The sequence below is a fragment of the Bos grunniens genome, chromosome 6 (assembly GCF_055505025.1).
Source record: "Bos grunniens cultivar Pamir isolate PY7600 chromosome 6, Bosgru_T2T1.0, whole genome shotgun sequence".
Lineage (NCBI taxonomy): Eukaryota > Metazoa > Chordata > Mammalia > Artiodactyla > Bovidae > Bos > Bos grunniens.
In genome coordinates, this window is record NC_141170.1 from 72,623,182 (window position 1) to 72,638,268 (window position 15,087).

At 36.4% G+C, this 15,087-nt stretch overlaps 1 protein-coding gene across 20 annotated transcripts in view; it reads right to left on the reverse strand.

Moving 5' to 3' along the window:
- RBPJ (recombination signal binding protein for immunoglobulin kappa J region) overlaps positions 1 to 15,087 on the reverse strand; it is a 242,818-nt gene that overhangs the window by 15,815 nt on the left and 211,916 nt on the right. For all 20 annotated transcript variants that reach the window (XM_086406221.1, XM_086406233.1, XM_086406228.1 and 17 more), the window contains 3 exons: positions 12,644 to 12,739; positions 4,123 to 4,288; positions 1,218 to 1,392 (listed from right to left, as the gene is read on the reverse strand). In XM_086406221.1, coding sequence (XP_086262347.1) covers positions 1,218 to 1,392; positions 4,123 to 4,288; positions 12,644 to 12,739 — 437 coding nt within the window. The remainder of the gene's footprint in view (positions 1 to 1,217; positions 1,393 to 4,122; positions 4,289 to 12,643; positions 12,740 to 15,087) is intronic.

Below are 15,087 nucleotides of genomic sequence, written 5' to 3' on the forward strand. Positions count from 1 at the left end.
AACCAGACAATAAGACTTCTGATCTGAGAGAAATGAACATATGCAGAACCAGCTAATTCTAAAATGAAGGTCTTTAGGTCTAATCAACAGTTTATAGGAGATATGAGAGACAGAGGAAACACGAATCAGTCAGATTCAGAATATGGAAATTCCATAGGAAAAATCAACCAATTTCAACAAATAAATAACACAGAAAGAAAAAAAAGGCTAGTAGAAAGAACAGAAACTATTTCAGGTTACAATATATGAACCCTGTTTGGATCCAAGTTTGAACAAGCCAACTACTGAAGACAACAAAACAACAAAAGCACAACTGTAAAAAGATATTTTGAGACAGTATGATCAATCTGCACATGGACTGGCCAGTAGATGGCATTAATGAACTATCATCAACTTTTGTTGGGTATGGAGACGTTTAAAAGGAAAAATTTCTGTTAAGAGTCACTACTACAGAAATGATCGAAAGGACAGGATGTCTAAGATTTACGTTAAAAAATTCCAGCAATGGAGGAGGAAGAAGAGTTGGTGGTGACAGAAATGATAAAGTAGAATTGGTAAAATCTGTTGAAGTCTGGTGGTTGGTCACCTTATATCAACACTACCCCTTTCATGTAAGTTTGGAAGTTTTCATAATAAAAAGTCAAAATAAAAAAAGAAAAACGGGTATAAAAGTTGAAATGTATAATTCAAACAGCATTTACCGGTGAAAGTCTAAAAATGTACAGAGACAGCAGTCTGAAAGACAACCATATTAAATTTTTGTTAGGTTTTCATGATGGCCTTCCAAAGTTCAATTGATAAAACAGTGCTTCTCGAAGAGGTGTTCTGATACTCTGAGTGAATCAGTTCTTATGGAATAGGACCCATCTTGCACACTGCAGGATATTTAGACACTCAGTGCTAACACTACTCCCTCTAGTCACTGACAGCAAAAGGAAACTCCCATTTCTCCTAATGCCTCTGGGGAGCAGTGAGGAAGCAATTCTGGTTAAGAACCACTTTGGTACACCAGGTATTGCCCATGTTTAATTAGAGAAAAAAGACAACAAAGCAGCCGCAAAAACTGAATATGACTGTTTCAGATAAAGTGAAGACCAAAAAAATACTTTATAAGAATGAACTGGCTACTGAAAAGAAAATTTTAATTTAAAAAATAGTTGAATTAGTCTTATTCATATTGGGAGTTCAGGGGAAAAAAAGAAAACATGTATACACACGGTCAGCATTTTTCAGTGACTGCTTCTTTTTGGAAGGTTTGGAGATGACTTTTATCCGCTTGCTTAGGAACACACCAATGTCATCACTGTTGCCATAGAACATCTTTACAGACAGCATGAAGTGCTTTCTCTTGTCTGAATCAGATATATACAATGTTTTGGCTGTGCAATAGTTCTGTGAAAGAAAAGGATAAGTCTTAATAGCATCAAAACCCTGTCAGCTATGTACAAATAACTCAGTAAGGCTATGGCTAAGTTTGATCAGACTTAAGGCAGTAATTCCACTTAACAGCTGATAAAACCAACTGTAAAAAGTACTGAAATTGATCTCTGAAAACAAAGTACAAAGTCTTCCTTACTCAGTCTACAATACCAACACTGTATTCTGTTTCCCTCTCTCAAAAAGACTTTAAAAAAAATAATCTTTATTGTTTTATATAGCTCTACATCTATTTACAGAATTATCAAGACCTTCAGACAATAAAAACATTTGCCTTGAAATGAAAAAGAAATACAAAATATAATGCTACAAAAGTCTACAGACATAACTGAATTGTAGAATTTGAATTATAGAAACAAAACAATACTAGCAACAGAGGTATAGGGCATGTAATTCTTAAAAATAAAAATTTAAGTACTAATTAGGGTAAAAATTCATGTTGCACAGCTTATCTAGCTTCAACTATATAAAACAAAAACTGAGAATATTTAACAAATTATTTTAAAAACATCAGATCCAAAATATAACTATATAGTCAAATACCATGACCATAATAAAAATAAGGGCTACCTATACTAGAGCTTGGTTGTACTATTAAAATAAGAATGCAACATGCAAAATAAATCCCAATAATGCAAAATAAAATCCCTCCTTTCCCAATAATGACTAATCGTACCATTCAATGAACATGCTATTGAAAGAAAACAATATTACCTTAAATGAATGGTTGTTAAGTAAGACAGGAGTAAAGTGCCACTTTCTGAAGCTCGGCATCCATCTCACTGCTTGGTCCATCTTTGCCTACCTGGAACCAAACTGACCTCGTCCTTGTATCTTGATGGTCCAAGCATACGATTATATTGTTCCTTCTGCCTGGAATGCCTTTTGCTGACTCTCAACCAGTCTTATTCTCTATAGACTCCTCTAATAGCATTTTTCATTAAAACTAAATATTAACACATAATTTTGGCTTAGAGACACTGTACTTCCCTGTAATTAAGTGTTTTAAGTACTAGTTAATACTCAAGCTCTCAGGTATTATTTTCTGCAAATTTCTAGGGCCTGGGGAAATGATATAATGGCAGAAGTTGATGAAAGATGTACTAAGCCACGATGCTGAGAAAAGCAAGTGGGCATGCTGTTTGGTATTACTGCCCTCAGAATTGCTGGAAGCAGTTAAAGCTAGCAATAAAGTTCAATTGCTGTTGTTTAGTTGCTAAGTCATGTCCAATTCCTTTGCAATCCCATGGACTGTAGCCTGCCAGGCCCCTCTGTCCATGGGATTTCCCAGGCAAGAATACTGGAGTGGGCTGCCATTTCCTTCTCCAGGGGATCTTCCAAACCCAGGGGCTGAATCCACATCTCTCATGTCTCTTGCATTGGCAGGCAGATTCTTGACCACTGTGTCACCTATGAAACGGATGGGCTTCTCACTACCTATCTAATTATCAATTACAATTATAAATGTCTAGGTGTACAGCTTGGAGATGTCTAGGTGTACAGCTTGGAGACATACATAACAAAAATACATGAGATGTGACCAAAGCCTCTTTGTTCAACCAACTACTCAAATATATCTTTAACTGTGGCTCAAGAGTTATAACTCAGATATATTTTATATTGCTCTATTTTAAAATGAAACAGTCTTTACAGTAGTAAATTCTCTCAAACCTAACTTAAAATACATAGTTGACAACCCTTAATGATAACAATTATAAGAATATAAATGACAGAAACACACTCAAATTTGAAGGAGACTGATATTAAGGCTCTTTATTCTCAGTGTTCATTATCTGTAAAATGACTCATTATCTGTAACATCACTAAAAAAATTAAATGAGAGTACAAATCTCCTAGTTTACCACCCTCAACCTTGCCCTCCAATTCCCATCCCTAGTGTCAACTACAATACAGCAAACACTAAGGCATTCAACAAATAGTTACTGAGTGAGAAAACAGCTATTTATGCAGTATTTTAAAAGACATTCATGTGGTCATTGAGATCAGAAATATCCATTTTTCAATTTTAATAGCAAGAGAAAACAAGTTGATGCTAAGTCAATAAAGAATTATTTTTGAGTACTAAAGGTACAGACTGAGATAACTGCTTTCTAAATTCATAAAATACAATTAGTAAAACTAACTCATAAACTGCATTCCTTAGCAAAGTAATCAAAGAAAATCCCTTAAAGTTTGATGAAAGCTATTCACAGTGTTCCTGTCTACACAAGACAGTGCTTTTGCACACTGAAGCTAAATAAAACATTTATGATATTACCAACTTATTTAATACTTTGCTTCCAGTAAAAGACCAAGATTAAATGAGCAGAGTAAGGCATTAGTGAACTATGTATTTTCATTGTTATTTGAATATCATGCCCTTACAAGGATGGGCAATTAGCCTCCTAAATTTACTATTGGCCCCCAGTAGAAATATGATTCGCAGCCTGCTAAAACTGCTGGCAAGCTGAGGAAGCTTTCTGTGCGCCACCTTTAAATGTCAAAACTCAAGCTTCACGAGTCATGACTAGATCTCAGCTATTAGAGGTTATTCCAGTTCTGATTTATATATTCAAGAATGCTACCAGTAACCATAAAATGAAAAAAAAAAAATCACCACTACAAAAATAAGAAAACTACATTATGGTATCATGGTGCTCTTTACAGGGAACCATGTAAACTTACCTTTCCTTCCAAGTTCAGTTGCTGCATTTCTTGGTCACTATTTCCTATTCCAATAAAAGCACATGGTTGAGATTCCTGTTCTGAACAACCATCGCGTTCCATTTGTTCTTTTTTTTTCTTCCATCCACTGCCCATAAGATATACACAAGGAGGAGGGCAAAAAAACCTAAAACAGAGGGGAGGAAACACAACGCAATTACACTCAAGAAAGCACTTCCTTTTCTTGAACGTATGAATACAAAATCATGTTGAACTATATCAAGTTAGTTTCTAAAGAAACATTTTGGTGAAGCCTTTTGTAATGCAAATAACCATACCCACAGCGCAGAAATCAATACTTCCATTTGTTCCAGTTAAGGTTCATCTATATTGACATTATGCATTCACTTAGCCTAGATACTTTCAGAGCAGGTAACACAAATTTTCACACAGCTCAGAGTTTTGAACACCTGCACTTCAGCAAATCCAATGTACTCCAACATATACAAAAATAAGGTACAACACCACAGAATCTGCAATTAATGGTTAAGGTCTACTCAAAATGATGTACTGTTAATTAATGACATTCTTGGTATGGATATCACTCCTAACTTCATTTGGTAACCAATCTGGAAAACAGAACAGTGCCCAAAGTAGACACTTGCAAAATATTAATACAAGTAAAAGAATTAAAGGCAAAATGGATCATGTTTACTATATATCTTATCACCTAAACACCTGCTGCATGTGGATCAAAGAACAATATATTATGTCCCTTTAACTCAAAGACAACCAACAGATTTGTTTTGTTAGATGTCAATAACCTGCCCTCACAAATTCTTCCCACCTAGAATAACTTCCTTATAATTTTCTCTTAGCAGTTAGATTATTTTGAAGTCTAGCTCAAGCTCCACATTTTACCTAATTCAGAAGACCATGAATCCAGTCCTTATATAGGGGGTAACTCCTTCGCTTGATTACACACATTGACTTATACACACTTTAAAACATTTATTAATATGTCATGTCTCATCAAGGGGCCTGAAAACTCAAATACCTACTCAGATAATAGCCAAGTAAACTCAAATAGTGGCCAGGTAAGTAATCTGAGTGAGTGGACAGGGTGTACAATAAATAAGTAGAAATATTCTTTAATTGTCCAAAGATGTATGTTCCTTCCCTTCTTTATTGAAACACAAAACCTTCAAGGCAATTCCCACTTTTTATATAGTTATAAGCATAGAAATTTCTATCTTAATTCTTTTAAGTTCACTGTAAGGAAAAAAAAAAAGCTTAACTGCAAAGATCATCACCCACTAGTGTGTGGCTCTGATGGCAAGGAAACAACTGAGAACTGCAAGCATTCCCACATGGCTGAACTGAGGGCATGGAGGTCGCGTGTTGGTCACATCCTCCAATTTTCCAGTAGTCACCTAAAACCAAGTTTTATGTAAAATTCCTGATTCTAAAATTTAGCAGCTAATTTATTATTCTTTTTTACCACTTTTTAGGCCAACAATGTACAGACTTTTAAAAAAAAGAAGTGTATCCATGTATATCACACATACACACACACGTGTGCATGCACAGAAACACACAGATACCACCATGCTGGATTTTGTTCTCGGTCCATCCTAAAGGCAGCAGAGTATCTACTTGTTTGCTCCCCCCTCAGCACCTACTATAATACTGACTGAATTGAATCAAAATAAACAAATGGCATCCACATTCTACCAAAGACTACTACTTAAGAGGCAATCTACACACAACTTATAAGAAGTGAGCTGGGTGTTTTTAATTTTCACTAATTCACAAAAATTTACTACATTCCTAGTCTGTATCAGGCACTGGAAAAATATTAGTAGTTAAACAAAAATCCTTGCCCTAAGGGAACTCATACTCTAATAAGACAGACAATTTTAAAAATGTAGATGACTAAAATAAAATATATACTTTAGCTGGTGAGGGGGAAAATAAAGCAAGGAAGGGGTACTTAAAAATGTAAGTGGCTACCAGAGTGGCCAAGGAAAATTTCTTAAAGAAAGTGACCTTGAGTTAGGACCTATGGCCATGGGTATCTGGGGAAGAGCATTTCAGAAGAGGGAACAGCAAGCACAAAAGCTCTGAAGTAGGGAGGACTAACATAGACAGCAGAGAAACAACAGACCAGTGTGGCTGGAGTCCAGAGGAGAACAATAGGATATGAAACCAGGAATAATTGGAAAGTAGACCTAGTAGGCTGAAAGGGTCAGGCTGAGTGAGGAGAAAAACCTTCTGAGGGTCTTCTCATACTTTTCTAAGCCAAGAGAAGGGAATCAGAGTGGCTTTTTTGCCTGTATAACACTCCTTGTTGCCATGAGTACAGAGGTCACAGCAGAGGCACTGGGCTCAGCTCCAGGTCACTCCAAATCTGGAGGGATGCCTAGATTAGCCGGGCAAGTTCTGGAATTTGCTCATTCAAGTCTATACCAGGGATCTCTCTGGCCTCTAATGCTGGGAACTACCCAATACTTATCATGGCACAGACTCAAATTCCTCGCTGGCACACTATTAGGAAGCAGAGAAGGCCTCAATTTTGGAAAACTTATCTCCTATTAGTATTTTATTGAACACTGACAAATAATAGGTCTCCTTAGTAAACTGGTATACAAGCTATAAAACTTGCTGTGTTTTAGTATAGTGTACCAAATATAGTAATCAAATCTCAACAAGTTATCACAAAAGATACTTTTATTTCACATCTGGAAAGAGGTCTAAACTGTTAAAGACTCAGTGAAAGTGAAAAAGAAAATGAAAGTCGCTCAGTCATGTCTGACTTGTGCGACCCCATAGACTATACGGTGCACAGAATTCTCCAGGCCAGAATACTGGAGTGGGTAGCTGTTCCCTTCTCCAGGGGATCTTTCCAACCCAGGAATCGAACCCAGGTCTCACGCATTGCAGGCGGATTCTTTACCAGCTGAGCCACGAGGAAAGCCCAGAAGACTCAGTAGTGCTGGTTTTCTCAAAAGTACTGCGATAAAGTGGTATGAAACCAACAGGGCATAAAATCAGAAAGACTGTCAAGAAATTCTTTATCACTTAAAACACTGACTAAGGTTCTATACTGAAAGTGCTTTCCAGTCATGTAATAAATCTAAGAAAAATGAAGTCTTCAACTGTCTCTAAACTAGCCTTAGTTTTATATCAACTCTACAACTAATTTAAAAAAAGCTGTGATGAAAGAAAATAGCAAATCCAATATAAACATTAAGATTATTTCTACCATGTGATGATGAAATCATATTTTAAACATTCCAATATTGCCACCACCTAAAAAAATCAGCTAATGAATCAAATCTTCATCTTCAGAGACTTCTGCAGTAATATAATAATCAAACAGAAGATAATCATCAATTTAAAAATTACAGACAAATGAAAAGAAATTAAAGGAAGGAAGGGAAGGAAAGAATATCACCTAATTAACAGAAGAAAAATTAATTATATACCTTTACAGTAGTATGTAAATCGATGTTTTTAACTTGGACAGATGGTCAACATGTCCCAATCAGTGAAAAGTCTGAAATCAAGTGGTCAGCTTTCAGAGTTTAACAGCTGCTATGAAAGCATACTTTATGAAACAATGTGCCTTTATTTTCTAATCTTTCCCAGTAGCTGCTGCTGCTGCTGCTAAGTCGCTTCAGTCGTGTCCAACTCTGTGCGACCCCATAGACAGCAGCCCACCAGGCTCCCCTGTCCCTGGGATTCTCCAGGCAAGAACACTGGAGTGGGTTACCATTTCCTTCTCCAGTGCATGAAAGTGAAAAGTGAAAGTGAAGTCGCTCAGTCATGTCCCACCCTTAGCGACCCCATGGACAGCAGCCTTCCAGGCTCCTCCATCCATGGGATTTTCCAGGCAAGAGTACTGGAGTGGAGTGCCACTGCTTTCTCCAGTAGCTACATCTTAGCAACTTAAGCAAACAACGCTTTTATCTACCACTTGGTGGCGATATGCACACATTTATGATTTTATTCATTTCCTAAGTCAAACAATCAGTCTTTATTTTCAGAGAATGATTCAACAACTTTTCCCTCAAATCCTAAGATGAGGTCTGGAAAATACCTTACAGATTCAAAGAAGTCTTTTTATTCAGCCCAATACATAATATCAGACAAAATCTAAACACATCATTTACATTATCTGTCTATTCTGGCAGAATCATTACCCTTTGATGATTATTCATACTTCCCCTAACACAAAGTTGAAGAAACGTTAATACATCAAATGACATTTCCATATCTTTAATGGAAATTTTCCTCTAGACAAAATAATTTTTTCTTTAAGTTTATTTTTCAATCTTGTAAAGAACGTCTTCAATGAAAGGTTAAAACTAACCACTAACGTAAGTGGGATACCAAATGTGTTAAGCAAAGAAATATTCCTTATTAGGCACTAAAGTGAATTCTCAGAACAATTTAAATTTTAGGATAAAACTTCCATCTCAAATATTTCTAGCATCATTCACTGGAATTATTTTGTAAGCCAAGAGGACTGTGGTCATGTCCCCAGGTTACCTCATGCCTAAACTTAGCAGCTTTTCAGAAAGGCCTGAATCTGATCAACAAGAAAGAAAGCAGATATTCCTCTTTCTACTACACTCTACCAAGCAGCAAGGGACAAGACCTCTTCCAGTAAGAAGCCCTGACAATCACCCTGGAGACTGGCCTCCGTTAGCAGCCCCTGACTATTAATACTTTTTAAAAATCAAGTAATTTTGAGACGTTTTTGCCTTTACTGTAAAACTAGTGCCATGTCTCTTCTGGAAATGTTAATAACACAGTACATATAAGAAAGTAGTTACTCTGGCTTTTTTTTTTAATCCTTTCATTTTTTGGAGTCAGAAGCTTAGATTCCTTGATCTTTCCTTAATAGAAAGAAATTGAAAATAAATACAACCATAATAAAAGATAATCACTAAATCACCTATTTTAACTCAATAAGCCACTATAGCTTTATATTTTTAACAGTGACTAGCAAACAGGAATCTTATCTGGGACTTTGAGAAGCTCTTCCCTGTCTGTATCTCCACTGGGTCTCAGTTATCCACTTCAGTATTAAATGACATAGCGACTTTTAAAACTCTTGGCTTAAAAGAGCCTTTTGCATAGTACCTAGAATCTAGCAGGCTGTCAGAAATAAAGAAAAAATGAGTTAATAAATGAATCAAAACACACTAAAAAAATGGATCTTCAAAAATACATGGGTGGGGAGAGGGAAAGCAACACAGCCCAGGTGAGCAGCTATACAATGAACTTGTTAAGTTAAATTATTCCTATTTTCACTGTTGTTGTTCAGTTACTAAGTCATGTCCGACTCTTTGCAACCCCACGGACTGCAGCACACCTGGCTCCTCTGTATTTCACTATCTCCTGGAGTTTGCTCAAATTCATGTCCATTGAGTCGGTGATGCCATCCAATCATCTTATCCTCTGTCGACCCCTTCTTCTCCTGCCCTCAATCTTTTCCAGCATCAGAGTCTTTTCCAATGAGTCAGGTGGCCAGAGTACTGAAGCTTGAGCTTTAGCATCAATCCTTCCAATGAATATTCAGGACTGATTTCCTTTAGGACTGACTGTTTTGATCTCCTTGCAGTCCAAGGGACTCTCAAGAGGCTTCTCCAGTATCACAATACAAAAGCATCAATTATCGGCACTCAGCCTTTTTTATGGTCCAGCTCTCATATCCATACATGACTACTGTAATCACCTCTGTTGGCAAAGTGATGTCCCTACTTTTTAATATGCTGGCTGTCTAGGTTTGTCATAGCTTTTCTTCTGAGAAGCAAGCATCTTTTAATTTCATGGTTGCAGTCAGTCTGCATTGATTTTGGAGCCCAAGAAAATAAAATCTGTCACCGCTCCCAGTTTTTCCCCTTCTATTTGCCATGAAGTGATGGGACCAGATGCTACGATCTTAGTTTTTTAATACTGAGTTTCAAGCCCGGTTTTTCACTCTCCTCTTTCACCTTCATCAAGAGGCCCTTTAGTTCCTCTTTACTTTCTGCCATTACTGTGATATCATGTGCGTATCTGAAGTTGTTGATATTTCTCCTGACAATCTTGATTCCAGCTTGTGAGCTATCAAACCCAGCATTTCGTATGATATACTCTGCATAAAAGATAAATAACCAAGATGACAATATACAGCTTTGACGTACTCCTTTCCCAATTTTGAACCAGTCAGTTATCCCATGTCCAGTTCTAACTGTTGCTTCTTGACTCACACACAGGTTTCTCAAGAGACAGGTAAGGTGGTCTGGTAATCCCATCTCCTTAAGAATTTTTCAGTTTGTTGTGATCAACACAGTCAAAGGCTTTAGCATAGTCAATGAAGCAGATGATTTTCTGGAACTTCCTTGCTTTTTCCACAATCCAATGAATATTGGCAATTTATCTCTGCTTCCTTTGCCTCTTTGGAACACAGCTTGTACATCTAGAAGTTCTTGGTTCACATAGTGCTGAAGCCTAGCTTGAAGGATTTTGAGCATGACCTTGCTATATAGCATGTGAAATGAGAGCAACTGTATGATGTTTTGAGCATTCTTTGGCATTGCTCTTCTTTGAGACTGGAATGAAAACTAATCTTTTCCAGTTCTGTGGCCACTGCTGAGTTTTCCAAATTTGCTGACATATTGAGCACAACACTTTAAAAGAAGATGTTCCTTTAGGATTTTAAATAGCTCAGCTGGAATTCCACCACTTCCACCTCTAGCTTTGTTTGTAGTTATGCTTCCTAAGATCCACTTAACTTCATACTCTACGATGTCGAGCGCTAGGTGAATGACCACATCACTGTGGCTATCCAGGTCATTAAGACCTTTTTTGTATGGTTTTTCTGTGTATTCTTGCCACCTCTTCTTAATCTCTTTTGCTTCTGATAGGTCCTTACTATTTCTGTCCTTTAACATGCCCATCCTTGCATGAAATGCTCTCTTGACATCTCCAATTTTCTTGAAGAGATCTCTAGTATTTTCTATTCTATTGTCTACCATCCCATTTCTAAAGTCTCTGATCTGTTGTTTCCTAACTAATGCACTCCTATTTACAAGATTCTTCTAAAGATTAAAACTTTAAAACATCTGTAAGGCATTTCCTGAACAATGTCTAGATCATGACTGGATAAAGGAAAGCTGTTCCTTCTTCACCATGAGGTGCAACACCGGCCTTTTAGATCCATCTCAAGTAATGAAGGTACTGACTTGGTTTGCTTTGCTTAGGAGTTTAAAAAAAAAAAGAAAAAAAAGACCGTCTCCTGTATTTACATGAGGTCATGGGGCAGGGAGACCTGAATACCCAGTATCAACTTCATGCAAAAAGGGGCCACTATCTTGATTTGGCTTCTATGTCCCAAACCATAGGTACCAACTTCTTCTAGTATTTGAATCAGATGATTAAGTTTCATGAGTAATCAGAAATTTAGAGAACTTGAATAACTAAAAACGAACACTTAACAATATGAGTCCTAAATACTGTTTTCAGCTGCTAATCCTCTTTGATGATAAGATTATCAACTAAATAGTTTCAGCTCAGATTTAGAGGACTTTGAGAAACAGACTATTTAAAAAATTTTTAGCACATTCAATCAATGTACTCCATTTCCTTTCTCTTATACATATGCTAAGATTTCCTTTATCTCACAAACTCAAAGATTTTGTGGAATCGAAAAGACTCCACTCATTCCTTTCAATCCAATACTTAAACCTAAATTTTCATTCCTTCTTCCAGTTCAGTTTTATTACCTTTCGAGCCAACCCAAAAAATCTTTCATGTTCCTCCATAAGCAGCCTTGTCCACCAAAGCATGTTATTTTATGCTTAACATAAAAATGCTATCTGAAAGACAAAGACTTGAGAAACTATTAACAGAAAAATTCTAGGAACTAAGTGAAAAAAACAAGTAACAAAACCCCACAAGTATATGCCAAAAATGTTGAAATTTAAAAGATACTAAGATAAACACTAAATATTAAAATGTTATCTAATTTTGGCTAATCTGATTTATAGGTCATTTCTGTAAGGCCACATTCACATAATATGAGCACCAGCTCAACTCTGCTGTTTTTCCCTTAACCTGAACAGGCACACAGTCAAGGTGGAAAGGGCTGGGAGTACTTTTCTTCACAATCACTCCATAATTCAATTCTGGGGTCTGTTTAAGCCTTTTCTTTTTAAAATGGTAATATTGAGGTCATATTTCTTTATAAAACTACATTTTGCACCAAAAGGAAAACTACTTTTTGAATGAGCTAATGTACCACAGAAGTACTTAGGGAATACTATAGAGTCCTGAATAAAAATTATGGATTATTTCATTTTGTGAAATGAGGGATTTAGCCAGAGGATCTATACTAAATAGAAACAATAGAGACAAATCCTGTACTTTTCACTTTGTACTTGCAAATAACCCAATAACAGAAACCATTCTCTTACTTGCATATCAATACATCATTTGTAAATTCATCTGATAACTATTAACTATCCACAAAAAGAAAAAATAATCTTACCTTTTTTCATTTCCATATGACTTCTGTGCAACTTTTGCATGAAGAATAAGCACTGTTTGATCCCCTCGCTCTTTTAAATAATTTCGCATAGCTTCTCTAAAATAAAATATAAATATTACTATTACAGGAGTAAGATTTGGAATATTACTATGTTCTGTAAAAAGAATGCTTAAATGTTTCAAACAAGTAAATCTAAAAATGAAAGCAATAAAGCAAAACAAACCATAACTAATTTAAAAAGTATTATACAATGAAGAAATAAATACTGCTCGTCTTCAACAGTATACTTTTTTCTCTGCAAAGAAGCTGTCCCTCACTATAGGAATTTATGATATAACTCAATTAAACCAAACTTACAACTTATAGAGTAACTAGAAACACCAAGTACATTGCTTATTAGGCTTTAAACCCTTTGTAAAATTAATCATGAGCAATATTTTTGTACTTAATAATCTAATTCACCACTAATACTAGGGCCTCTCCTCCAGCTATTAGAATGAGTGTTTTTCACCAAATACAAATCCATAAGAAATTCTCAGGTCATTCAAATTTAGTATTACATGTTCTTAAAATAACAACCCTACAAAAGGAATAAGAAAGGGCTATTATTTATATACAAACTCATAATTACTCTCAATGATGTTACTAAACACAAAGTTTAATAAAAGATAATTCAAATTAGGGAAGAACAATTAAATTTTGGAAAAAATACAATGTTAACTGTTTTGGGTACAAAGTACTCCAACTATCCATTTATTACGCAAATACTGTAAAAAAAGTTCAATGTCTTAAAAACATTTATCAATTATTTTGCTAAGCAATACAACAGAATACAAAGAACCCAAGGTCTACACAAGTCAAACTTTCACATATCTGAATCAGCAGAATCCTAATTCTTAAGATGTTTAACACATTACAAAATTAAAGCAGAAGTGCTTCAAAAACAATCATCAAGAAGCACTTTTAATACACTGAATACTGTTTTATTTATAAGTAAAAAGACAAATGTGTAAGAGAACAGCTATAGAATAATGAAAAGTGAAGTGAAAGAGTTAGTTGCTCAGTTGTGTCTGAGTCTGTGCTACCCCATGGACTGCCAGGCTCCTTTGTCCATGGGATTCTCCAGGCAAGAATACTGCAGTGGGTTGCCATTTCCTTCTCCAGGGGATCTTCCCGACCCAGGGATGGAACGTGGGTCTCAAACATTGCAGGCAGACTCTTTACGGTCTGAGCCACTACGGAAGCTCACAGAATAGTAGTAAGTTATCAAAGGTGGGGAAATTACACTTGAAGCACTCTGAAACTAAGTGGCCTGGGGCATATCTCTTAACCTCATCTAGCTTGGTTTCTGTATCTGGTAATAAGAATAATGCTGACGTAATATAGAGTGGTTGAGGATAAATGAGATGATCTAGATGACAGTGTTTATATTTACTGATTCAAGGCACACAAGGTAACACTGGAATCTAACAGATTGAGAATTAATCCTTACCACAGGAACAAAGCTCAAAGTCCAGTAAAGACAGTAAAACATATTTGGAAAACAAATTGTAATGAAATACATGAGAGGGATTGGGGGCAGGAGGAGAAGGGGATGACAGAGGATGAGATGGCTGGATGGCATCACTGACTTGATGGACGTGAGTCTGAGTGATCTCCGGGAGTTGGTGATGGACAGGGAGGCCTGGCGAGCTGCGATTCATGGCGTCGCAAAGAGTCGGACACGACTGAGCGACTGAACTGAACATGGTTCAAATAGAGGTCTGACCAAAAGTTTTGCCAAGAGAACACACTGGTCATATCAAACACCCTCTTCCAACAACACAAGAGAAGACTCTACACATGGACACCACCAGATGGTCAACACCAAAATCAGACTGATTACGTTCTTTGCAGCCAAAGATGGAAAAGCTCTATACAGTCAGCAAAAACAAGACGGGGAGCTGACTGTACCTCAGATCATGAACTCCTTATTGCCAAATTCAGACTTAAATTGAAGAAAGTAGGGAAAACCACTGGACCATTCAGGTATGACCTAAGTCAAATCCCTATGATTATACAGTGGAAGTGAGAAATAGATTTAAGGGACCAGATCTGATAGAGTGCCTGATGAATTATGGACAGAGGTTCCTGACACTGTACAAGAGACAGGGATCAAGACCATCCCCGTGGAAAAGAAATGCAAAAAAGCAAAATGGCTTTACATTACAAATAGCTTTTCATTACAAATAGCTGTGAAAAGAAGAGAAGCAAAAGGAGAAGCAAAGGAGAAAAGGAAAGATATAATCATCTGAATGCAGAGTTCCAAAGAATAGAAAAGAGAGATAAGAAAGCCTTCCTCAGCAATCAGTGCGAAGAAATAGAGGAAAACAACAGAATGGGAAAGACCAGAGATTTCTTCAAGAAAATTAGAGATACGAAGGGAAGATTTCATGCAAAGATGG